Source organism: Podarcis bocagei (genome assembly GCF_964188305.1).
Source record: "Podarcis bocagei genome assembly, chromosome: 5".
In the NCBI taxonomy this organism is placed as follows: Eukaryota; Metazoa; Chordata; class Lepidosauria; order Squamata; family Lacertidae; genus Podarcis; species Podarcis bocagei.
Window position 1 is genome coordinate 14,056,170 of NC_138129.1, and position 26,230 is coordinate 14,082,399.

The window sequence follows — 26,230 nt, forward strand, 5'->3', positions numbered from 1 at the left end:
ATGGAGTGCACCTCCTGGGGTAAAGTCAAACTGCTGGAGAATCACAGTGCCTGCTGTGTTTGCAGAGATATAACTGCTGCCTCTTGTGTTGCTTTTGTTGTGTTAGCAGCACCAAAGTGACCTCTCCAGGATGCAAGCCTGGGCAGAGTGTATAGAGGTCCTGGGCTGCCCAGATGACAAGACCTGACCCTCCTCTCAGCCTCACTGATGTAGTCCAAATGAAGGCAGAGCAATATGAACGGCACCAGCTTGGCTGCTGGAGTTGCTGGAAGGAGGCATACAAGATCCATTCAACCGTCTTAGGGACTCCCCTAAAAGGTGAGCTAAAAGTTCAGCCTAGGTTTAGTTTCAGTTCTAAAGCTCATTTTGCTGATAAAAAGTTTGGTGGTGTTTTGCATTTGGATGTTGTGTGTGTGTGTTTTTTTCTTTAAAATAAATTTATGTGTTGTTGTTGTTGTTTTGTTTTAAAAAATAACCCCCACAAACTAGTTAAAGTATCATCTTAACCTCCCACATTTGTTCTTTAACAAAGGACCTTAGCAGAAGTCACGATGAATGTGAGGCTGCATTACTCAGCGGTGCAAGTTACAAGAAGAGTCGGAGCAGCGGCAGCAAAACACAGGTGGAGAGAGAGAGAGAGAGTTGTCAGGGGGAGATGGTCAATGAAACGCCCTTCTTGGATCTGCTGCTGGGCAAAAGCGGCAGTAGGTAAGTGAGGTGCTGCTGACCATTCTGCTGCAGGAATGATCAACTTGGGCACTGGAATCACCAAGGAAGAACATCCATAGGAGAGCACCTGTGCTGTACAAAGAATGGCACAGGTTCAATCTGGCATCTCCAGGTAGGGCCGGGAATGTCCTCCGCCTGAAGCCACAGAGAGCTGCAGTCTGATTTAGCAGAAGGCGGCTTCCAAGGAACCTAAGGAGCAAACTGGGAAATACTGTTCCAGAAGGGTGAAGGTGAGCCAGGCATCAAACTCTGAAATGAAGGGTGAGATGCAGAAGAACAGCATGGAGTTGCAAAGACTCTAACAGAATGGGACAGAAGCTAACGGCTGGAGATGGGTAGGCAAAGAGAAGGAATGGCAGGTTTGAAAAGGAGGCCAATATTTCCCTAACGACCTTGAGCAACAACGTAATGCACATGTAAAAAAGGAACAAAACCAGTGGACCTGTCCTTGAGAATTTCTCGTAAAGGCTCACAAGGTGACTTTGCTTACCAGAAATGATGGAGTCATTCAAAACCTCTTCATCCTGATAGAAAACAGAGTCGTCCTTGATTTCAGAGTTCATGATCAGGTTCTCTTTGTTCTCATCCGACTCCTTGACGGAATTCCGCTTGTTCTCCGGGTCGCTGTTGTAGCTCACCGAACTTTCCTTCTCTTTGCTGTGATCAACGCTGCACGTTCTGGATGGGCGGGTGTCCATTCGCTTCTTGGGAGAACCTTTGTTTTCTCTTCCCTGAAAGCTGGGGGTTGAAATGCAGATAACACAGATTTGTTTTGGGGTTGTTGTTTTCCCCCCTCCCCCCCGACTTAGCACCACAGGAAGGGAATCAATGTCTCAAGCTTGTTGCCTCGAGCGCTTTGCTCTGCAGAGGGTTGTGAAGGAGCTGCGGTGGGATTACCATGTCAAGAACTCAATATCTGTCACAAGGGGAAGGCACAAGAGGGCAGTGAGTGACACCTTGTTTTGAAATATGTTAATGTGGGGTGCCGGGTTGACCTTTCCAAAGAAGGCAGTGAGTGTGTTTTTAGTGGAAGACTAGAGTTCAAAAGAAACACCTCCACTTGGACAATTGGGTGCTTTACGGAAAATTTTAAAAGTATGCAAGGGAAGCACATCATTATTAACCCTGAATAAGTTGTGGCCTTTTTGGACATTTACCAGGAATGGGTTCCATTCCTGCCCATCCCTTCCACCATACATCTAAAATACTCTTTGGCATGGACAAAATATACCAATCTTTTCAAGCATAATAGACCAATTTGCACCCAGTCCTCCTCTAGTTTACTTGGGGCAGTAGTGCACCATTCAGGTCTCTGCATATACAGGCCTCCATACAGAAGAAGAAGAAGAAGAGGAGTTTGGATTTGATATCCCACTTTATCACTCCCCTTCAGGAGTCTCAAAGCAGCTCACAATCTCCTTTCCCTTCCTCCCCCACAACAAACACTCTGTGAGGTGAGTGGGGCTGAGAGACTTCAGAGAAGTGTGACTGGCCCAAGGTCACCCAGCAGCTGCATGTGGAGGAGCGGAGATGCGAACCCAGTTCACCAGATTACGAGTCTATCGCACCTAACCACGACACCACACTGGCTCTCCTCACAGAGAATCCCACATGGCACATGGCATCAAATGCATGGTGATGTGTGCCTTCTCTTCCCTCATAAGAATTGGACTGCCATTTGGTAAGCATTTAGATCAGCCTTTGTTATGGTCCTGAGGCTATTAGAACCCAGTAATACAAATAAGTTCTCTGCAAATGGGAAAGGTCCATAGTGAGGTCCAGGGTGGATTCACCGTAAGGATGGAAGAGCACTTTGGTTCACTTTTTAACATGAATCTACCCAGTTTGTACTTCCAAAACGTCAGGGCTGCCTCTGAACAGACTGTTCAGAAACTTCAGTTCTTGCAGAAATCAGCAGCCAGGTTGATCACCAAGGCAAGATCGTTTGAGCATATTATACTGATCCTGGCCTGAGCGCACCGGCTGCCAATTAATGTCCAGGCTCAATGCAAAGTTTTGACCTATAAAGCCTTAAGCAGCTCAGGACTGCAGAACCTCAAGGACTACATCTCTCCATATGAACGTACCTGGAGCTTGAGATCATCTTCTGAGGCCCTTCTTTGTGTGTCCCCTCCATGAGAGGTCTGGAGGGTAGCAACACAAGAAGGGGCCTTTTCTGCAGTGGCCCCCCGTTTGTGGAATGCTCTCCCTGGAGAGGCTCACCTGCTGCCTTCATTATATATGTATACCTTTAGGCGTCCGGCAAAAACGTTCTTTAACCAGGCCTTTGGATGATTGACATCCAATACCCTTTTAAAATGTTCTTGTTTTTATTATATATTTTATGTTTTTATCTTGTGGTTTTATCTTCATCATCATCAATCTTTATTACGGTCCAGAGACCCAAGAAATCGTTACAAAGCAATACACAATTCATACAGCCTACCTCCAGGTTAAACAAGCATTTTGTTCAGAATATAGGGATCATTGGTTGTTGCAACCACTGATAAAAACTTTGCCACTGCTAATGTTCTAGCGTTTGTCCAGTCTTCCAATAGGAACCTGACATAGTGAGCCTCTGATTTTCCCGGGAAAGGTACCAGCAAGGGTAAGGTACCATTTCAGCCCTGGCTTGCTCATATTTTGCACAGTGCAACAAAATATGTTTTATGGACTCGATGTCTTGAGCACACGAGCAAAGTCTGTCCTGGAAGGGAACTCCTCTCAACCTGCCATCCAACACTGCAGAAGGAAAGACGTTTAGGCTGGCTTTGGTGAAAAGCCTTCGATAATTTGGTACTGTCAGGTTTTTAATGTAAGATGTTAACTTAAAGACATGCCCATATTGTACTCCTACTGCCAGCAGACTACAGACTGCATGTGATCGAGATCGCAAGTCACTGTGTGCATTATCCCATAATCTTTGCTTTAATGTCTTTAGGGCACCTTCATAACCCAGGTAATGTGGTTTTATCTTGTGAACCGCCCTGAGACCTGGGAATGCAGGGCGGTATAGAAATAATTAATAATAATAATAATAATAATAATAATAATAATAATAATACACGTATCAAAATGCAGCTAGCCTTCAAAATCCACACTTTCCCCACAGCCAGCGAAGCTACTTGGAGTAGACTCACTGGAATAAATGAAGCGAAGGTGGCCATGTCCATGAATGTCAATGGGTCAACTTTGAGCAGGACTAGCCCTTGGAAAGTTGAGCAGTGGAAATGGATGCCCCTGCCATGTCCTGTAACCTTCCAGCCTCTTACCTATTCTGCCGGTGTTTGGTGGCCAAAGCTCTGTGAAGTTCCTCGATGACTCGGCTGGGAGGTAAAGGCAGGTGGACGGCACCAAGGTGAGGGGAGCCATTTGGCGTTGTGTGCTGCCCTCTGAGGTGGGGCTCGGAGATTTTCTGGCCTGAGGGCTGGAAGGGAGCAGCTTGTCCTGAGAGTTGGGAGGAACCAACAATTACATAATTCTTCAAGACATTGGATGGAGGGGATTTCAAGGCTGGCTCATCTACTTCACTTCCTGCTGCGGGAAATAAAACCACAAAAGGGCATTAATGGCTGCACGCCATGGAGGAGGCCCCCACTGGAGCCACACCGAGCAGCCTTCCTCAATGTGGGTGTCCTCCAAACGCCGTTCAATGGCAGTTTCCATCATCCTTGACCATGCATACTGGGATTGCATGGAGCTTGTCATCTGAGAATATCTAGAGGGCGCACTTTATGGGGAAGGCTGACCTATGGTCAGATGGGTACCAGAGCAGAGCACGATCAGCTGTGGAAACTGCCAGCTGACTGCAGATTAAGCCTTTTAGCAGTACTCTTTCAGGGCTGGTGGGGCTCATCAACCTGGGAAGGAAAGATCTGATCCTAAATCTCCACTTGTGGGATAGCATCATCATCATTAAACCTTTTATTGGCATCACATACAAACATACAAAACAAATCAATACAGAATTACCACTTCCCCAGTGGCACAAAACATTTGCTAAAGGAGAGGAGGCAGAGCAGTCTATCGTCACATCTCCAGGTCGATCAGACGTCTGCAGTGTATTTCGACGACAAAAAAACCACATAGAGATATTTAGCCACTAACTTGGTGAGCTCCTGATCATTCCCCAGTAATAGAAAATGTATAACCTCCAACTCTGGTTTCCATTTGGGGATACAGAGTTGATCTAGAAATTGCTGATGGAGATCAGCATATAGTTTACAATTAAGAACCATATGTGTAAGGGTTTCCACCAGGTGGTCTTCACATGGGCAAGTTCTTTCTCCTTCCACCCTGCCTGAGGGGGGACATATTTTCTCTGCTGCTACTGTTAGTTCTCGGCGTTCAGTATCTTGTGGGATATCACCAGGACAAGAAAAGGCTAAGAAGCAAACCCTACACAAATCAGGAATGGCTGGATTGCACCTTGTACACCTCCGTCTGGAAACTCCTGCAGCTAGGCAGGTGCCATACATATTGCTCTGCTCTCCTTAGGACCACATCAACAAGGCTGAGATGAGAGGTGGGGGTCTTGTTGTCTGGGCAGCCCAGGACCTCCATACATACTGCCCAGGCTTGTGTCTGGAGAGGTCACTTTTGTGCTGCTAACACAATGGTTTGACTTGACCCCTGGAGGCACACTCCATTGTCTCTCAAGATGCCAACAACAAGGTACTCTTTCTGCGGTTTATCTTTAGGTGCTGAAGCCATTACAAGTCAGCCAGCTGTGCTTCAGGGAAGCTCAACTGCAATAACTGGTCCTTGAAGAACACTTTTCTAACTGCCAAGGTCTGAACTTGGGGTGGGGTGGGAAACCAGCCTTTGAAGCTGCATGGATTATGCACTGAGATTTCACCCACAGACTTTGGTTGGTGATTTTCCAATACAGCGCATTTCCGTTAGAAACAAAAACAAACCCACACACCGTTTACAAAAGAACCACTGAAATAATTGCTGCAATAGACTTGACTTCAGCCACTGCTGATGACTTTACGCCACCCAGTGGCACAAGCATGGATTTAAATCCAGAGGCTCCCAAACTGGAAGGTGTGCTGTGGATGGGAAGGAAATAAGAACCATACCCTAATGCGGATTTTACTTTTCAAGTATCTTAAAATGGCTAAAGGTGGAGCTTGAGTGAACTGTGTGCCCTTGTTATGGTGCTGGCACGTGGCAATTGGGACCATCAGAAAAGCTATCCCATCCTTCAAGATGTTTTGTTTTCCCTGGGTCCCTTCCTTGTAGCTTAAGGCAGGGGTGGCTAAACCAGGTGTTGTTGGACTCCACTTTACATGTATAGCCAATAGTCAGGAATGATGGGACCTGTAGTCCAACCATTTGGAGAGCCACAGGTTAACCACACTTGCCTTCAAGGACGTGGCATCTCCTATGGCTTGTAGGGCTGGACAATATCTGGTTTTCAACATCGCAATATATCACAATGTCTGAAATTAGAATAGAGCTATGTAGAGAATTATGAATTATGGTGCTGGAGGAGACTCTTGAGAGTCCCATGGACTGCAAGAAGATCAAACCTCTCCATTCTGAAGGAAATCGGCCCAGAGTGCTCACTGGAAGGACAGATCCTGTAGCTGAGGCTCCAATACTTTGGCCACCTCATGAGAAGAGAAGACTCCCTGGAAAAGACCCTGATGTTGGGAAAGATGGAGGGCACAAGGAAAAGGGGACGACAGAGGATGAGATGGTTGGACAGTGTTCTCGAAGCTACCAGTATGAGTTTGACCAAACTGTGGAAGACAGGAGTGCCTGACGTGCTCTGGTCCATGGGACCACGAAGAGTCGGACATGACTAAACGACTAAACAACAACATGAAGAGACATTGGCTGGCTTCATGGTTTTTCCCACATTATGATTTTTGCATAGCATGCACGCACGCACACACGTGCACACACACACATCATGATTCACAATATATTCCCTGGTCAAAAATTATGAAACCGGTATCATGATATGGACTTGGATGGTTTTGGACAATTTATCACCCAACCCTAATGGCTTCATTCACCCCCTTTTACTTTATGCTTCCTGTTCTTCAAATTCAAATGAGTGAACAGCTTCAGCTGAGCATCTATCAACCTTAGTGAAACCAGTAAAAACCAGCATTAACAGAGTTGCAGGGTACCATCTCCACCATTATTTATGTGCAAGAAATATGATCATAGAACTGATGAGCTCTGATTCAGGTACATTCCTCCCCCCTCAAAGATTGTTTATTTAGCTTCTGCAAAAGTTGGGGTTCCCACAAGATCTCCCCCTCTTGCTCCTCATTAGCCCTATTTTGGGTATCCAGTTGTCATAAAACCTAGCACCCGAGTTCACTAATATTTGTTAAACTTAAAAAAATAATAATTCTGGATTTTGTCAATAATTTTAATGTATTTAAAAAATATTTGATGTGAACAGGGACTTTACGATTAAGTTTGGACTGAAATCCACTTTTGCATTGTGAATATCCCATGTGAATTCAAACCTGGCGACGCAAAAGATGTCCTCCTGTATCTCTTGATTGTTTTGACCTTGTCAGGCATCAGACATGAAATGTCAATCATTGCCAAGAGTCAGATACTACAAATTATTGCTTCTTACCTATTAAATGTTGGAAAAGAAACACTGAATCCCATGACATGTGAACTTTCACCACTCCTACAAATTATAAGAAGGAGCTGGGTGGAATCCCATCATTTTTATATAGGCTGAGCCTCCATCTCATGAATCAGAAGAGCAGTTTCCTCCTCTATCACCACCAGACCTTCTGGCCTCCATTCTTTTTCACTGAATATCAATGTATCAGATTGCAGGACAATTTGGAAGCAGAACTACTGATCTGGGAAGATATGAAGTTTCTACCAAACATGGTGTTTCCACACCTCTGCAGTGCTACTACAATTACTCTTGTGTTCTGATGTCATAATGCATACCCCTCATAATGTTGGAGTTCTGCCTTTTAAGGGAAGGGTTGCATCTCAGTTTTAGAGCACATGAATTGCATTTTCAGGTTCTTTCTTTATTTCTATTTTAGCCCTAAAGACAAGTCCTGAATGAGGCTCACCTGGTACAATCTTCGAGACTTTGGAGACAGTCTTAGGTGGCGGAACTGGAAGTGATGGAGGAGGGCTGGGGAGCTGAGCTGAGTTCCTTTCCATCTGCTTCTGGGGCGATTCCGTGGATTCCGAAAGAAGTAAGGCTTGTGGATTCTCTTCAGAGGCTGGCAGGCTGGCATTTTCACGTTCATCTGAGGAAGCTGGCGTCTTCTTGGCTGAGGAGAGAGGATCAGAGGTGGCAGGATTTGTGGGACATTAAATTAAGACTGATGGCAGTGCACAGGGAGGGACAGGCAAGAGGGAGGACAGGAGCTGCGTTGCACATGTAAACAATGGACATGGTCAGTCAGGCTAGGAAGCCAAGAGGACTGCTGAAAATGACAAGCAGCTGGGCTGACTGAAAGAAAACAATTGCACACTGTGCTGGAAAGCAAGAGTCTCAAATGGCTTTTCTTTACAACACACTCAAAGATGCACACATGCAAAATACACACAAGGTCTAAATAACACCCCTTTTTGACAGCACATCAGCCTTCCATAACTTGGTGCCCTCTGGATGTCCTCAGACTACAGCTCCCATCAGCCCCAGCTATCATGGCCAATGGCCATGGATGATAGGTGTTGTAGTCCAAAAACACTGGGGAAGCACCATTTTGGGGGAGGCTGCTGTACAGAAATGCTTTATGTACTGAACTGGTGGCTGGTTGCGATTATGGTTTGGATGAGAGGCAATAAACTGAAATTTGTTCAAGACAAGACTGAGATTTCAGCTAAACATCAGGAAGAAGTTTCTGACATTACTCTTTGACAGTGGAACCGACTCCCTCAGGAGGTTGTGGACTCTCCTTCCTTGGAGGTTTTTCAGCAGAGGTTGGATGGCCACCTGTCATGGATGCTTTAGCTGAGATCCCTGCATTGCAGGGGGCTGGACTTCGGTTTATCTGCAATTCTCTGATTCTCTGATTCTACGCTATTAGTGGGTTCTTCTGATTGGCTGAGTTGTGTGCAACCTGTTCTAGGTGGGTTTGTAGTTTGAGGTGACCTCCATGGCATGCCTTCCACTGCCTTAGCTGGTGGCCCCATTACGATCCTTTCTGGCAGGGCTAACCTGGCTACAGTAATCTATGCTCTGGTGACCTCAAGATTAAATTCCTGCCCTGCACTTTGCCTGGGACTGCCCTTGAAGACAGTTTGGAAACTGCAGCTGGTGCAGACTGTGGCCACCTGATGCCACAGGCTGAAAATGACACTGGTTCTGGGATGATTTAAACTCATAAAGGACTTTACAACTCAGGACCTCAATATCTTTAGGAGTGTTTCTCCCAATCTGAACCTGCCCAGACCCTCCAATCTTCATCTGAGACCCTCCTCAGTTCAGAAGGTGGCAACAAGAGACAGGGCCTTTTTGCTTATGGCTCCCTGTCGTATTAGATGGAGATGTTCTTGCTGCTGAAGTTTTGAGTGCTCTCTTTGGCGTGCTCCTTTATGGGTTACTGAAACTGATTTTATTGTAAGGTACTGTTTTGAAATTGGTGGGGGTGGGAAAGGGAAACCTCTCACACCTTTAACGAAGCACTGAGGCTTTGAGCTTGTTCGCATAAATAGAATTAAAATATGATTCTCTATATAGAGTATGTGTCTGAAGTGTTTAAAAGCGTATTTTAAAGGTCACAGATTTAAACTCAGGCCAAGGGAGATATAAGAAAGCTCGACCCCTTGGTGCTAATGAAAGATTTGACTTTCCTACAATACCACTTGATGAAGAAGTGCAGAATATATTCCTATCACAAATGCCATTGATCCCAAAACCCTCAGATTGTTCTCTGGTTTCTTGCTTCCTAGACATCTGGAGATGTCATTCAGAAGAGGGAAATATAGATTGATTTAACCAGGACAGAATCCTCCTTGACTTGGAAATTAAAGAGCTAATCTTGTGCTCAACCTGATAGATAGAAAGCTTCCAGATCCCTTAGTGTGGGCAGCTTGCGCCACTTCTGTACCTAATAATAATAATAATAATAATAATAATAATAATAATAATAATAATAATAAAATTTTATTTATATCCCACCCTCCCCAGCCAAAGCCGGGCTCAGGGCGGCCAACAACAGCAAAATAATACAACATTCTAAAATCATTTCATTAAAATTAATTCAACTCAAATTGATGGCAACCATTAGGCTATATTTAAAGCACTATTAGACAACTCTAACAGCCATGGCTTCTCCCAAAGAATCCTGGGAATAATGAGTTTGTTAAAGTTTATGGAAAGTGTAGCTCTGTGAGTGGAGAGGTGTGTCACCTAACAACTCTCCGCACCCTTAACACTCATTTTCTTTCAGCAAAATGGAGCGATAACCCTACCACACAGGCTATTACTGGGGTGACATATATAATGATTTAAAAAGCTACCTTCATCGTTACAAGTGTTACAATTCCGACACACTTCACACTAAAGGTTACCGTCCTGCTAACATTAGTCATAAGGAACTGTGCAATCATAGTCAGGCCCACTCAGAAATAAGCCCTATTGAGTTCAGTCGGGGATCCTTCAAGAGTGTGAGAATTCAGCCTTGGTCTCACTGAAAGAAACAGAATATTGAAGGCAGAACATAGCTGTCAATGGCTGCTAGTCGTGATGGCTGTGTTGCATCACCACAGCTGGAGAGGCACAATCAGTGCTGGATTTACGTACAGTGGTACCTCGGGTTAAGTACTTAATTCGTTCCGCAGGTCTGTTCTTAACCTGAAACTCTTCTTAACCTGAAACACCACTTTAGCTAATGGGGCCTCCCACTGCTGCCGCGCCTCCGGAGCATGATTTCTGTTCTCATCCTGAAGCAAAGTTCTTAACCTGAAGCACTATTTCTGGGTTAGCGGAGTCTGTAACCTGAAGTGTATGTAACCTGAAGCGTATGTAACCTGAAGTGTATGTAACCCGAGGTACCACTGTATAAGCTAAATAAGCTATAGCCTAGGGCCCCACTCTCTTGGGGGGCCCCCCAAAAAATAAAAGGGAAAAAACCTGGATGTACATTTCCAAAATAGAAGATAAAAAGGAAATAAAATAAAACCTATATACAGCAACAGTGTTTTGTGTTGTGTTGGCTCCTATGATGCAAGTAATGGGCCCCACCAGCTAGCCTGCTCCCTAAAATATCACTGGTTTGCTCATTTCTATATATAGGGTGCCTACATTCTACATGTGCAAATGGCTTTCGATACCTATTAGGTCCATAAATTACCATATAGCATATATTCAACACAAAAAACAGTGACGATTTGTTGACAAAGGACAGCTGGGCATATAAAGGTCCCCATTGCCTTCAGTAGCTTAGGGCCTCATCAAACCTAAATCCGGCCCTGGGCACAATGCTTCTGAATATTAGCTGCTGGGAATGGCAGGTGCTGGAAGCGCCATGGGACTCAGATTCCGCTTGTAGGCTTCCCATGGGCACCTGACTGGCCACTGTGAGAACAGGATGCTGCACTAGATGGGCTTTTGGCCTATTCCAGCAGAGTTCTACTTACGCTCTTTCTAGGATATAAGCCATTGCTTCCTAGTCCCCTTTATTTCAGTGGCAACATAGCCATGGCTGATGAGTTCCATCAATTTTGGTGGTGGGTAACTTGCAGTGCACCTATGGGAATGTGCTGAATAGCACATGATAAAATGAAACCAAGGAATGCAGAATTAAAGAGATTCATAAGACTGCTGGTTCAGACAGTAGAGGGCAGCAGAAGGAGGGAGCAAACTGAATTAAAGGAATGCTCATTGTATTCTCTGAAGGGGAAAATATTACCAACGTGCTGTAAAAGCTACTTGCAAGCCGCTGTTTCTCAAAATCCTTTCCGACTGGCCGTTCATGCAAATCTTTCTGAATACTTGTAAATTTTCTCTGCCTCCCCCGAAAGCAAAATGCGCATTTCTATCACCATTGTTACAATATCCCAATGCAGGATGCCCATTCCTACATAAATATTTGATGCTTAATCATAATGTATCTGCCTTTAGGGGCAACGTGCTGTGAAACATATGCATTATTTCTGAAGGGAGAATGCCCTGGCTTTGTGCAATGTACAGCTCTCTGCATAAATTCTTTATAGTCTGCATTACAGACAAATATGCCAAACAGCACATCCAATTGTAACAGGGCTTGCTCCAGCTGAGCAATTAATTGCCTTTCCTGTTATGCCAAAGGTCCCAGTTGCCGAAGGCAGTGGTTCTTTAAGGTTTGGATAAGCAATGGGGGCTATCAAAGTTGCTCTTTAGCAGGCTTTATTTACAGGGTAAGGGAAATAAAGAACAATGCAAGAAACAAGGGACATCATCTCATGGTGTCGACAGCAAGGTCTGCACTGAGATGGCCTAGGAAGAGTTTGACCCATTGCCTGCCCAAGAGGGGAAAGGAATCTCTAGCAACAGGTGGCTTCATAAGAGGCCACCTGTTTCCTCTTGCTTTGTTCTTTATTTTCCACATCCTGTATATAAAACAGAGCAGCTTGGATGGTCTTCATTGCCTGTCTGAATCCAAAAGAAGCACTGCATTTCAGCAGCAAAGCCTTTGGAAGAACACTTCCCTGTTTTGATGATAACCGGTATCACCAGGATTTTTTTAGCTCACCTCTGTTCAGAACTCTGTTGCCACTCACCTTTCTTGCCACTCATAGAATCGTAGAGTTGGAAGGGACAACAAGGGTCATCTAACCCTGTGATGCAGGAATCTTTTGCCCAACGTGGGGCTCAAACCCACAACCCTGAGATTAAGAGACCCATGCTCTACCAATTGGGCAGCTGGCTTTAAATCAGACCCTTAATTCCCTACACTGGCTTCAAATCTAGTCCTAGATCCATCATAAACACCTTTGCCTTATGAAACCCTCTGTCACCTTGCCACGGTATCCCTTAAGTCCCATGTACCCCAATATTTATTTCTCCATCTTCACTTCCTTCAGCTGAATGTGCCATTTAACCAGCACTGCCTATGGCCCTTTCCTGTCCACAATGACTAACATGTTCTCTCAGATCTTCTGCATGGTAGGGCAGCATTAGGGATGAATGGACCAGTCTTTTCCATATCAGTTTCATTTGTGTTCCTTCATAAGTCTACTCTGTTCCGCTTCTGTATTAACTTATAGTTAGGAGTGTCAACACAAGGGGGCTTGTGAAGAAGGCGCAGCAGAGACTGTACTTTTTGAGAATACTAAGGAAAAACCATCTTCCGCAGAAACTGCTGCTTGCCTTCTATGGCTTATGTGTGTGGTACGGAAGCTGTACTACCCAGGACAGGATGGGGTTGTACAGGGTTGTCAAGGCAGCAGAGAGCATGTTGGCTGCCCACTCTCCACCTTAGAGCAGATTTATGCCACAAGGACATAGTAAAAGATCCATCGCATCCTGGTCACTGTCTCTTCGAGCTCTTGCCGTCGGGACGGAGATACAGGACAATGAAGACAAGAACGAGCCGTCTTAAGAACAGCTTCTTCTCCAGAGCGATCTCGGCCCTGAATGGGAAGCCCGGACTTTGAAAGTCATCTAATCTCCCTTGCTGTATTATACTGCATTGTTTAATTAGTGTTTTTATGGAGCAGTCAAGTAATTTCGTTGTCCCTGAAGGGGGCAATGACAGTAAAGATATTATTATTATTATTATTATTATTATTATTATTATTATTATTATTATTATTATTATTATTATTATATTTCTCATTTAAATATGTAAAAAGGTAAATGATCCCTGGCAGTTAAGTCCAGTCGCAGATGACTCTGGGGTTGTTGCACTCATCTCACTTTACAGGCTGAGGGAGCCGGCGTTTGTCCACAGACAGTTTTTCCGGGTCATGTGGCCAGCATGACTAAGCCGCTTCTGGCGCAATGGAACACCAAAACCAGAGCAGTGTATGGAAATGCCGTTTTATTAAAGATACATGCAAAGAAGTACACTAAATGCAAGCCGGGGGTGGGCAATGGACTGATTGATGAAATTGAAAACAAAACTCAAATAGCTCTGGTGGACTACCAAATATACAGTATGCAGCTGCAGGAAAATAGAGCTAGGTGTAAGTGGAGAAACTTCTCCATTCATTGACACAATAGGTAATGGCTTGATGAAGGGTCAACCTCTCTCTGGAAGCACTCACTGAGAGCACCCTCATCTTATAAAGCTAATTACACAACTAAGCATTCAACTGAAAGCACAAAGGGTCAAACCAGGGATGGGATGTGCATGCAAGCCCACACTCAATCTTGGGTGCACTGGCTGCCCTGCAGACCTTTGCAGGATTGGTGCAAAGGTCTGGAAGTGTGATTGAATGGGATTAGAAAGCTCTGCATTAAGCAGGAGCCTAGGCTTATTAGAGTTTGCAATTGCAGGGAAAGTTAAATCAGCCTTCCGGAGACTTGCCGATGGAGTGAAACGTTGCCATTTATTTTAAAGTCTCTGTAGTGCATGGATGGGAGCCCTTGGAGTCCTCTGCAGGCCTTTCCTTGAGTGCTTTGGACTAGATGGAATATGACCTTGAACTTGTGATAGAGCCTTTCACTTGCCTAGTAAGAGGATGGAGATATGTGACACATGAGTGAGTACAGAAGCTTTTGCATGGCTGTAGTTTTCCAGTAGCCATTATTTTAAAACCTTTCCAAGATCAGACTCCTCTACCTATTCCATATCCTCTATCCTCCTCCACCCCAAATGTGGGTTGTTCCTGCATAAGCTGTTCTTTAGATCTATTATTTTTATTCTGGAACTCCTTCGCCTTTCATTTCATTCCTCTCCATTGCTTCTGTAGGTCGATCCCTACTGTCTGATCCACTTGCTCCATCAAGGAAGTAAGCTGCTCTTTCATAAGGAAAACCTGTGCAGCTATTTCTGCTTTACCATCCTCTTCGCCTGCCTCCAGTGTGCTGCAAAATCTCCTCCACTCTGACCGACTGTGGATGCTGTGCTCAGGAATTCCTACAAAACCACGATGCTTCCTGCAGAAGTATCCATTTCAGGCTCAGCTGGGTGAATAACTCTTCTGCCTGGGGAGCCAAATCATCTTCAGGACTTGTCTCGGACCAGCCCAATTCATTGGCAAAGGACAAGGTGGGACCTCCTGCTACCATTCCAACAGATGGCCTGACCAGAATCCTTTTTAACATGATTGATAGGACAGTGTCTCCCACTGCATATAAGGACAGCTGCAGGGTAGCTTAGGGGCAACAGGAATGTGGCATGGCACCCACAGTTTAGCCTGTTCCTCACCTTTCAGCATCTGTCATCTGAGTCAGCCACCTCGCTCTGTCCAGCAGCCAGGTTGGCCATGCCTGAAGCAATCCTGCTTCTGATGTTTGGTTGGGGCCTTTTGCTTCAAACCAAAGTCCTGGAATATGTCTGATTAAACTGGAGGGGGAAGAGATCTCAGAAGACCTCAAACACCCATCTTGTTAGGTGGCATGGCTACCTGCTGGCTCCCTTCCTTTCAAGCTTTAGGTGAGCTGATAAAGGTTTCTCCTTTTTCCTAGCCTTCAGTTTGGTTCGGTCTCCCCCATTGACAACGCTTCGACTGTTTTATTCTGCTCTTGGTCTCATTGTATTTAGACTGGCTTTCATTGTCTTGTGAGCTGCATCTAGGACCCCAAAGTAGCATATAAATAGGCCTTCTCGGTGGGGGCACCCTGACTGTGAAATGCCCTCCCCCTGAAATGCTCACCTGGTGCCTAAATTATGATCCCCTTGGTACCAGGTTGAGACTTCTTTGTTTCCCAGGTCATTTAATTTTAGTATGTTTTAGTGCGTTTAGATTTCAGCATAAATTACCTTCTCTTTGGTTTATTTTAGGTTGGCTTCTATATATTATGCTACTCTGTTTCTGCATTGCTTTTATGTCAGTTCTATGTTTCCGTGGTGTTTCTGCAGAGATCATTTTACAAATTGCATTGTATTTGTGTTTTTATTGATTTTTGCAAAATGCCCAGGGGGCTTTGGCCCACGGGTGGTCTAGAAATGATGGAAGTAAATAAAATAAATTCTATAAATGACAACAACCCAGCACTGAGGAAGATAAAAGATATTTGTCAACCCTGACTTGTTTCCCTTCGCCTGTAAGTGGATATAAACAGTCTTTTTCATATCTCTGAGAATCAGTTTGTGCATTATAACCAACATGTTAAATCACTCCACGTGGAAGTTCTTTCCCTGTAGTAAACAGTTAGTAGAATCGATCGTGTGGCTTTCTTCATGCCAATAAATATGCCTAAAATAAATTATCTGTTCTGCTACTTGCACTCTTTCACTGAGCTGAGCTGTTCCACCTTACTGGGTTACTGCTCGGTTACTAAGCAGTATACATAAAAACCATCCACAGAACATGGGGCAAATAAAAATTATCATAACATCAAACACTCCCTTAAAATGCCTACTGGATCAAGAAATTCTTAGTTATGCACCTGAAGTTCCACAAGGAAAGTGTCTGTCTAATCAAAATTGGGAGGGAGTTCCACAGGCTTCAGCCCACTACACTGAATGCATGGCTTCTCGTAGCTACAAGCCATGCAGCTGCATCATGGGGGACCACCAACAGAGACTCCTCCAAAGATCTCAGTGATTGAGTTGGGATATAAGAGATCAGATGGTCCTTAAGGTTGTTAGGAGTTCAGCCTACACTCGAGTAGGACCCTGGCAGAGACACATGCCCGACTGGCATGTTCCCTCCCTCCTGGTCGATCGTTTGGGAGCTTCAAAAGCTTTCTTCTGCCCGAACATCACAGTGACCTATGCCAACCGACACCGGCACACTTAGGGATCCACAGAGTTTGCACATCATGCATAACAGGCCTCAGCAACTCAGCATTTTGGCTAATCTACTTTATTAACATATAAAAACACATGGAGCACTGCAACATGGCTCCCTCTCTCTCTAGCATCAGACAGCAAAGAGAAAGAACAAAGGACAATAGTCCCACTTCACAGAACACAGTAACACAAACATCCTGTCTCCGTCACTTCCCACTTTGTGGAGTCAAAACATATACCATCATGTGATAGACAACAATCCCATGACTGCAGTCATGGAGCAGGAATTCTAACAAAGGTATCTGGAACCCAAATTGTAAATTAATGCTAGAACCTTGAATCTGTCCTGGTTATATATGGGCTGCCAGGGCAAGCTTTTGAGCATTGGTGCTATGCGCTGGCACCAGTCTGTCTTCATCAACAGTCTAGCCACAGCATTTCACACCAGCTAGAGCTTCCAGACCTGGTGCAAAGGTACATGGAACATGGAACATGCACATGGAGCACACTGAAATAATCAGGCCTCTCTGAGAATGGCCACAGTTGGCTTACTAGCTGCAACTGGGAAAAGACACTCCTGAGACCATCATATGAGGCTTAATTGTTGTGTGAATGCCGTGAATTGGAACAATTTAAAGGAGGCTCCAATGGGTAGCCCTAACTCCAGAAATAGAAAAGTATAAGAGAATGAAATAGTGGCACATCTAGTTCAGAGGTGGAGAAGCTGTAGCTTTCCAGATGTTATTGGACTCCATTAGTTCCAGCCAGCATGGTCAGAGGTGCAGGTTTAATCCAAGCAGATCCATGGGAAAATCTGTTATGACTAAACTGAGGTCCCATCTGCACTCTTTATTTAAAGCAGCACCATGAATGGCCATGATTTCCCCTAAAGATTCCTGAGAACAATAGGGTGCTGAGAATTGTTAGAAGACCCCTATTCCCCTCACAGAGCTACAAGTCCCAGAGTGGTTTAACATTTGATCCTTCTTCATAGGGCACTTTGGGAATCAAAGAATCTGAGGGGAATAGGGGGGTCTCCTTACAACTCAGAGCACCCTTAACAAACTACACATCTCATCATTCCTTGGGGAAAGCCATGTGGCATGATACTGCTTTTAACATGTAGTACAGCAAGGGCCTGACATGCTACCTCCAGTTACATACAGTCTCATTCATAGTTTCTCTCAGTAAAATGGTTGAGAGCTTCTGGTCTCAGGAAGAAGAATAGGGCCAGCCCAACACTACATCCTACCGTGGCATCAAACTGACTCAGTTGCAGCTCAGCGGAATGGAAAGAAGGCCAATACCGTTGCAAAGCCAATACCTGAATCTTCTCTCAGCTCTTCTGAATGCAGCTCCTCGCCAAGTGAGGTGGCATTGGTTGTGGCTGATATATGTTCCTGTCGCGTCTCTTCTGAGGTAAGTGCCTGGCATGTGGGGGATGAAGGGTCACTCAGCATTGCTCTGGTGGCACCAGTTGCTGCTTTGCTTTCAGAATCTAGGACACCATGACATTCTCTCATTAGTTAAACCATTAAGGATTTTCTGACGCCCACTTCCCATGCTACGGTTCTGAGTTAAAGGAGGGCCTGGGAACCCCTGTTTTAAGGGTGCTGTATGCAGGTGCTCAAAACAAACCAATAAATGATGCAGTGCACGGCCTCCATAGTAGTGCTATGGGATGGACTGCCGTGGAAGCATGCAGACTAGATATATACACAATGTCTTTAAATAAGTGCTGGTGGTGTTCTACATGAGATACAAACACTTATCCATGTGTGGTGGAGGTGCAATGTTTGGAGGGAGGGAATAATGACAGGGAGAGGATAGACAGACATTCCAGTATTTCTTCACATGCTAGTAGAGCTCAAGGTTATGCTATACAGATAGTGAGATTGGACTATGAAGTTAGGAACAGAGTTAATTCTCATTACCTGGGGTCACCAAGCACGGAAACAGGCTTAGCCCCCACTTTAGGCATAGGCCCGAAACTTTGAAGGCCCAAGACACGATTTTCCTGCCTTAAGTGGATCCTAAATAGTGCTAGGCTAGGGTCAATGTGCTGACCATTCCGTCACCAAGTCCCGTCTTCATCTATCTTCCTCCTCCACATGGTGCTGCCTAAAGCATGTTATTTCATCCTGATGTAAGAACATAGCAACAAACCCTGATGGATCAGACCAAAGGCCCATGCAGTTTAGCATCCTGGTCTCATGACAGCCAGCCAGATGACTATGGGAAGCCCACAAGCAAGACCTAAGTGCAATAGCACTCATCCTACTTGTGACTCCCAGCAACTGGCATTCAGAGGCATACTTCCTCTGACAGTGGACATAGATCATAGCTCTTGTGGCCAGCAGCCATTGATAACCTTACCTTTCATGAATTTGTCTAATCCACATGGCAGGACCAGCTCTCATCTAGATTCACCAGTTTACTTTCTTACATATATAGTGAGAACAAAACCCACAATCATTTGGAGGCGCAATTGTGGTACAGGTGAAATGTATCCCTGAACATAAGTGGCCCATCTCTCACTGGCAAGGACTGGGGGAGGAATGAACTTTGACTTTGTGTGTGCAGAGCATACAGAAATACACTGTATCTCCCTGGCTTCCTTGCTTTCCCTGCATACCCTACCTGATTTAATGGCATTTGATGGGCATTTTGCTAGGTTGAAATTAACTGAGTTTATAAGATATTTCCTCATCTTAGGAATGAGAATGGCCTTGTGGAATGCATTTCTTGTACGTTTTAAAGCGACTACTTAAGCTCTGCTTGCCTCTTGCCTCTTTCACGGCAGCTGGAGTGAAGTAAGCTGCGTAATGGAAGTTGAATTTCTTTCTTTCCATTACAGACCACTAGAGGAGACCATAGGATGCTTTTGATCACAAAGAAGTTGAAGCACCCGATAAGGGAGGTGCAAGGACAGAGCAAACCAAAATAGCTCAAGGCTGTATGCTTCCCCTTATTAGTGCATGTAGATATATCCCTACTCTCCCAAACAATTTAACCCAACTCCATGGGATTTATTTATTTTTTTCATTGGTTTTTATTAGTTTACTATCAGCATGGTTCATACGATTACAGTATACGGAACCATATGGGCGATTAGGGAATTTCTTAAAAAGCAAATGAGAAATCAGCACCAGGGAGAGTTCCCTAAGTCTGAAAATACAACACAATGCAGGCTGCAATATGTGCTACAAAAGGTATTCACGAAAGGCAAACTTGGGTAGGTACAGTGGCGTAGCGTGGGGGGTGCAGGGGGGGCCGGCCACACCGGGCGCAACATCTTGGGGTTAGGGTTAGGGGGCGCAAATCCACTGGTTAGGGGGCGCAAATTACTTGCCTTGCCCCGGGTGCTGACAACCCACGCTACACCACTGGGTAGGTATTAGCATGCAGCACATGAAACAAGTAAGATTTGCCTTCTCTGTGCACATGTTAGAATGTAGCTATCAGGCACACCTTTCCAGTATGCGTACATTGAGTATACACAGACCAAAATCCCACAAAGAGTCTTGTGGCACCTTAAAGGCTAACAAATTTATTATGGCATAAGCTTTTGTTGACCACAGTCCCCATCAGCAGATGCAAGGAGTGACATCCCCAGATGTTACCTGGCAGCTGATGACCTCATTCAATGCCTCTGATGAAATGGGTTGTACTCCTCAAATGATTATGCTAGGCTAAACGTATTAGTCTTTAAAGTGTCACAAGACCCTTTGTTGTTTTGCTACAAGAGAAATGTAGACCATTTCTCTGAAAACTGTGTTGTTGTTGTTTCAAATTCACTGTATGTGATTGTCAGACATGACACATGTATTGCAAACTCAGAGAAGAGAGTTCCCTCCAAAAACTGTAAAATGTGAAGCCATGGAGAGAAAAACTAACCTATGAGGATATATGCTGTTTTGATGTGAGAGCAGGTCTATAGTATTCATTCAAATCAGCCACTGACATTTTCCTATGTATAATTTAAATTACATAAAATGTGTACACAATTTGATTTTTCTTTAAAAGGGGGTGGGGAATAAACCCAGCCTGGATCCATTTTCAGAAGCCAGAAGGAAATATATATACTTCTGTTTTCAACTTCTGTGTTTCCCATGCGCAAGCTTATGTGGGAGTCACATTTTTAAAAACCACCTTTGCTGTTGATCTGACATGATAGGATCCCAAATAATTCAGAAGATAGGGGTGGTGGAATCTATTAGGCCAATGTAAACAATACACTGAGGGTTGAGTATCCTTCATTATTTTCTGCTCCGAGCCAGAGCGTTGCCATGTTTTCCTTACTGAGACTGGTCTTCCTTCAACCTCCCTGCCTCAGAAATAATAGGCTCAGCACTATAATCCAAACCAAAGCAATTACTGGAAGAGGAACATGTGTGAGGAACCTGGAATGATCTCCAGCCAGAGAATTCACATCCCTCCATTTGAGACACCCTTCATCAGAAGCTGATGACAAGACCGGCTTTTCCTTGTTACTATTTCATTACAAGTTTCTGGAGCGGTGATTGAAAGGAGTTTCTATGGAGCTCAACTCCCCCCCCCCCCCGTTTCATCAAGGGCACTCAGACCCAGCATTTCACACTGCTTGCAATCTGAGGACATGGGGAAACCTAGTCTGCATGCTGCAGAGCTCCCAGTGCAACATTTTTATAGGCTGAGCTCGCCCACTCTGCCTCGTAATCACGTTCGGAGAAAAGTTACTGTTCTTAAAATAGCCTTTGCAGCAGCACAGTTGCTATGATACGCTGCGAAGAGGGAGAGAAGGGAGTTCATTGCCTACGTTTCAACTCATTGTGAAGCCAGCCCATACATAGTCATTGGCATATTAACTGCCACCCGCATTGTTTGCTGCCCGTGTCTTTTGTCTTTCCTTTCTTGTGCACTATAAAATCTGGTCGTTTGGGTGACACCCTACACTTTTGTAGCAGAGACAAGCTGCAGAAATGTGGGGAGGGGAGGAATCCCCATCAACATTTACTTTGTATTCTGAGGAGCCATATGAGAAAAGTGGTCCTGTGGTGTTTACAAGGAAAGCAGTGGCATGGGTTTTGAAGGCGAGCAGGGCTGGTGGTGCAGGAGGTGAGCAGAGCTGTTGCTCAGAAGGAGAAGAGTAGAAGAAGAGTTTGGATTTGATATCCCGCTTTATCACTACCCTAAGGAGTCTCAAAGCGGCTAACATTCTCCTTTCCCTTCCCCCCTCACAACAAACGCTCTGTGAGGTGAGTGGGGCTGAGAGACTTCAGAGAAGTGTGACTGGCCCAAGGTCACCCAGCAGCTGGATGTGGAGGAGCAGAGACCCGAACCCGGTTCCCCAGATTATGAATCTACCACTCTTAACGACTACACCTCACTGGCTCTCAGAATACAGTATCTGCTCTGCATGCAGAAGGCCTCAGATTCAGGCCCTGGCATCTCCAGGTATGGCTAGGGATGACTCCTGCCTGAAACCTCAGACAGCTATTGCTAGTCACTGTTGGCAGTATGTGTGGTGTCAGGTGCATGCAGGAGAAGTGAGTGAAGATGCGCAGCACAGCGCACCCTCCCGGCTTACGAAGAGAGAGCTGGAGGCCATGCAGGCGCATCAGCAGAGTCCATCCTTCCATTGTCTCCCCCTTCTGGTAAGTAACAGGGATGTCACTGCTGGGAGGTCAAGGGCAACAGCCACTCCTGGATGTGTGTAAGTGAGAGAAAGAGAGAGAGAGGGAGCGAGGGATGGAGAGCTGTATCTATGGTCTGTATACATGTGCACTCATGCATGTGCATGAGTGTGTGCTGTGTGAGAGACAGGGATTATAAGAATATAATAATATAAGAACCCTGCAGGATCAGGCAAGCGGCCCATCTAGGCAGTCAAGTCAGTTTTCTTGCACATATTCAAAGGCTGCCGCAATGTACACAGAATCCTTCAACAATTAAAAGAAAAGATGCTGGATTGATACAAAAAACATTTATGTTATCAAGACATTACCTACTCTAAACAGAGCTATAAAAGTACCTTAATATACAAATTAAGACATTAAACAATAAAATTTATAAGCTAAGATTATCACATGGCCACTAATATATTAAAAATGATGTTAATTAATACAGTGTGCAATTATATTTGGAGTTTGGTGATAAGGATAAAATATAGCTTGATAGGGTCAAATAAATTCATCTCCTTTACAGTTGGTGGCTACCTTGGCTATATAATTTGCTCTAATTTTCCTAGCGGAAGTTGCAAAGAGTGTTAGATGCCAGGTCACATACTTATCTGTGTCTGCGAGGAGATATAAAATCATGTCAGAGGGGTTCTGGCCAGGGGACCTTGTCATTATAGGTGCTAAAAATCTTTCTCTTGCTTCATAATATAAGGGGCAGCGCAAGATATAATGCATAAGGTCCTCTACTTCAGGACATCCCCTAATGCAAACACGTTTGTTTGTTGGTATGCCTCTGTGTCTCCCATCGGCCCATCTAGTCCAACATTCTTTTTCTCACAGTGGCCAACCAGATGTCTATAGGAAGCCCACAAGCAGAAGCTGAATGCAATAACATGTCCTCCACCCGCAGTTCGCATCAACTGATATTGTGGCTAGCAGCCAGGGATACCCCTCCATGAGAGAGTTAGTGTGGAGTGGCCTCAACTGTTTGGACCATGCCCATTATGGATTATTCAAACAAAGAAGGCAGCCTTTAAGCAAAAAAAAAAAGCTAGATAGCCACTCCTGAAGTACAGGTCAAGTAAGCAAAGGGGAAAGAGGTCCTTGGACATGGCAAGACAAGGAAATTTAAGGAGAGGTGAAGGAGAGGACATGGGAGCCACACAGAAAGTACAAGCAAAAATGACAGAGGCAGAAGTTGCAAGTAGCTTATTCTTCAGACAAAGCATCCACTGAGAGAGAAAGTGATGGACAAAGAGGGGTGGGGATTCATTACGGTGGACAGGGACAGGGAGGAGATGCCCAAGAAGGGCTAGTTTCTGGAGATCCCCCTGAGCCTAGGAAAGGATCTCTGGTTGATGGGACTGTGTTTCTAGTTTAGTTCCTGGAACTCGAAGTATAGTGCTCTCCCTTCCAGGGCCAGCCCAATACATTTTGATACCAGAGTTTCTCTACCTTTCATCCAACCCACATTTAAAAAGTGTGCTACACTATGGAGATGATAATTCCTCCCTTCCTCTATATGCCCAACATCTTAGTGCTGCCTGAAACTGGTTACACAGCATTTCCTAAGACATGCTCAACTCTCTGCAATTGGACTTCAGATGCTTCATATTGGATTAGATGCATCTCTCTCTCTCTCTCTCTCTCTCTCTCTCTCTCTCTCTCTCTCTCTCTCTCTCTCCCCCCTATAATTTATTAGGGTTTTCACATTATTACAATAGAACAGCCCATTCTTCATTCCCTCTTCCCACTCTTAGCTTCCCTCCTTCCAACCTCACACCCACTTTTTTAAAAAATAAAAAATAGGAACCGTATTTTCAACTCTGATAATTCAGTTCTTCAGTATACTATACATGCTCAGATAAGGGTTAGGGGTGTCAGTGGTCTTCTGGGCTCCCATCCGTTAAGTTCCATCCCTGCGTTGTCTTCCCACTGCTTCTAGCTGTGGGCATTACTCAGTTAAGAGTTAAAAAAAAAATGTCACCCAAAATCTCTCCGAAGCTTGACTTTTTACTGCATTTCTAGATATTATCTGGTCACTTTTGTGCATGAAGCCAGGAGGAAAAGGAACACCCCCAAGGGGATCCAATTTGGGCACAAACATTTTGATTCTTCTTCAATGTCCTTTAATCAACTATGTTTCTATATACTTCTAAATGTATTTAAACAGCTTCAAAGCTGAGAAGACTGTAATGTTTAGGTAACGATATCTGAAGCTTTTTGGATTCTCAGCTCTTCACTGGGTGCCTGATTCTACACGCTATAAATTTGCAGGAGCTGATCGCAACTCCGCAACAAAATTGTTCAGTTTATTGAGACCGCTTTCGGGTGTCTGTTAAGGAAACCTACAGATCTGATAATTATTGTTCATTCTTCAGTGCAGTTACCTCCAATTTTGCATTTTAAAGCTATAATCATATCTGCATTTATGTCATACTTTAAAGTGCTTGAAACACTTTGCACAGATCATCTCAGAAATTCCTGCAAACACAACTGGAAGTTGTCATATACTACATATGGCCTCAGGTGGTAGGATTTTGTGTTTCCGGTGCAATAAGATAATGTAACAGTAATGCATTTTACACTGGGCTTGTGATTCCTGCATTGCAGGGGGTTGGACTAAATGACCCTCGAGGTCCCTTCCAGCTCTACAATTCTATGATTCCACTTTTAGTAACTGTGGCATTCCTCTGGTACAACAGAAGCTCCAGAGCCTTCTAAGATTTAATGCACTTTGCTGAGCGTAATAATGCAGATCTGACAACCACAAACCCTTGCATTAAAACATTGCGAAATTGCGAAATATGAGGATGTAACTGCCGCGTACCTAGGAACAGGCTTATGGACAGTTCTTTAAAAAGACATTGTGGGTGAATTTTAAACAGAGGTTAATAAACAGCATGTGTTACTAAAACTGCAAAGTAAACCCCCCGAGACTCAAGGCATCCATCGTGTTGGGAAGGAAGAACATGGATCATGCTAGATTGCTCTTGGCGACCCATTATTCAAACTCTCCTGCCTAGACAGACAGTGTTGCGTTGTAAATTTGCTCACTCGAAGCTTTCTTTGGCAACATAGGACCATGGCAAAGACGAGAATGAAACAAAAAACAACACCCCAATTCTTGCTCTTCTCTTCTCCAGAGATGTTTGGAAGAGAAGAGGAAAGTGGAACAGAGGAGAAGGCAAATGTGTGATGGAGTCAATGGTGTAACCACGCAAGCCATGCCAATGACAGAGCAGAGGTACAGAAATTATTGGCTAAAAAATGATGCACGAGTTTCCTCGCCTCTGTTTGTTTTAAATATTGAACCAGAAATGGGTTAACCATTAGAGCAAAGCACGGATGGGGAACCTGTGGCGCTCCAGATATTGCTGGACAACAGCTTCCATCATCTAAGGCCATTGGCCATGTTAGCTACAGCTGATGGGAGTTAGAATCAGGGTGGTGTAGTGGTTAGCGTGTTGGACTAAGACTTGGGAAACCAGGCTTCGAATCTTCACCCAGCCATGAGGTTCAGTGAGTGACTTTGGGTGAGTCATTTCTTCTCAGTCTAATGTGCGTCACAGGGGTATTGTGAGGATAAAATGGGTAAGGGAAGGACCATGTACATCACTTTGTGCTCCTGGAAGGAAAGGTGGGCTGCAGATGTTTTAAAAAATATAACATCTCGAGGGACTTCAGAAAACTTCACAGAAACTGGAGGATGGTTTCTCAGCATGTATGTGTTGCATGTGGGTTTTACAGGAACAAAATGTGGTGGTGGTGTTATTTTGATATAATGTTTACATGGCAAAATGTCTTCCAAGCTGAAAATCACTTATAAAATCTATACATATGCCTTCACTACAGACAGAAGAAAAACACTGGGGGGGCATTAGTCTAGACCCCCTTCATTGTTCCCCCTGAATGCTAAAGTACCTATCTAAAATGATTGATTTGTTTGTTTGTTTTAAACAGTGAGATCCCTTCCAGTTTCCTATGGCAAGGAGTGGG

The 26,230-nt window shown here is 44.5% G+C and overlaps 1 protein-coding gene across 4 annotated transcripts in view; it reads right to left on the reverse strand.

The window, feature by feature from the left end:
- PHACTR3 (phosphatase and actin regulator 3) overlaps positions 1–26,230 on the reverse strand; it is a 230,127-nt gene that overhangs the window by 97,258 nt on the left and 106,639 nt on the right. For 2 of the 4 annotated variants that reach the window (XM_081196304.1, XM_081196303.1), the window contains 4 exons: positions 17,896–18,069; positions 7,803–8,009; positions 4,002–4,176; positions 1,220–1,467 (listed from right to left, as the gene is read on the reverse strand). In XM_081196304.1, coding sequence (XP_081052430.1) covers positions 1,220–1,467; positions 4,002–4,176; positions 7,803–8,009; positions 17,896–18,069 — 804 coding nt within the window. The remainder of the gene's footprint in view (positions 1–1,219; positions 1,468–4,001; positions 4,177–7,802; positions 8,010–17,895; positions 18,070–26,230) is intronic. The other 2 variants (XM_081196305.1, XM_081196306.1) reach the window with 1 other exon arrangement.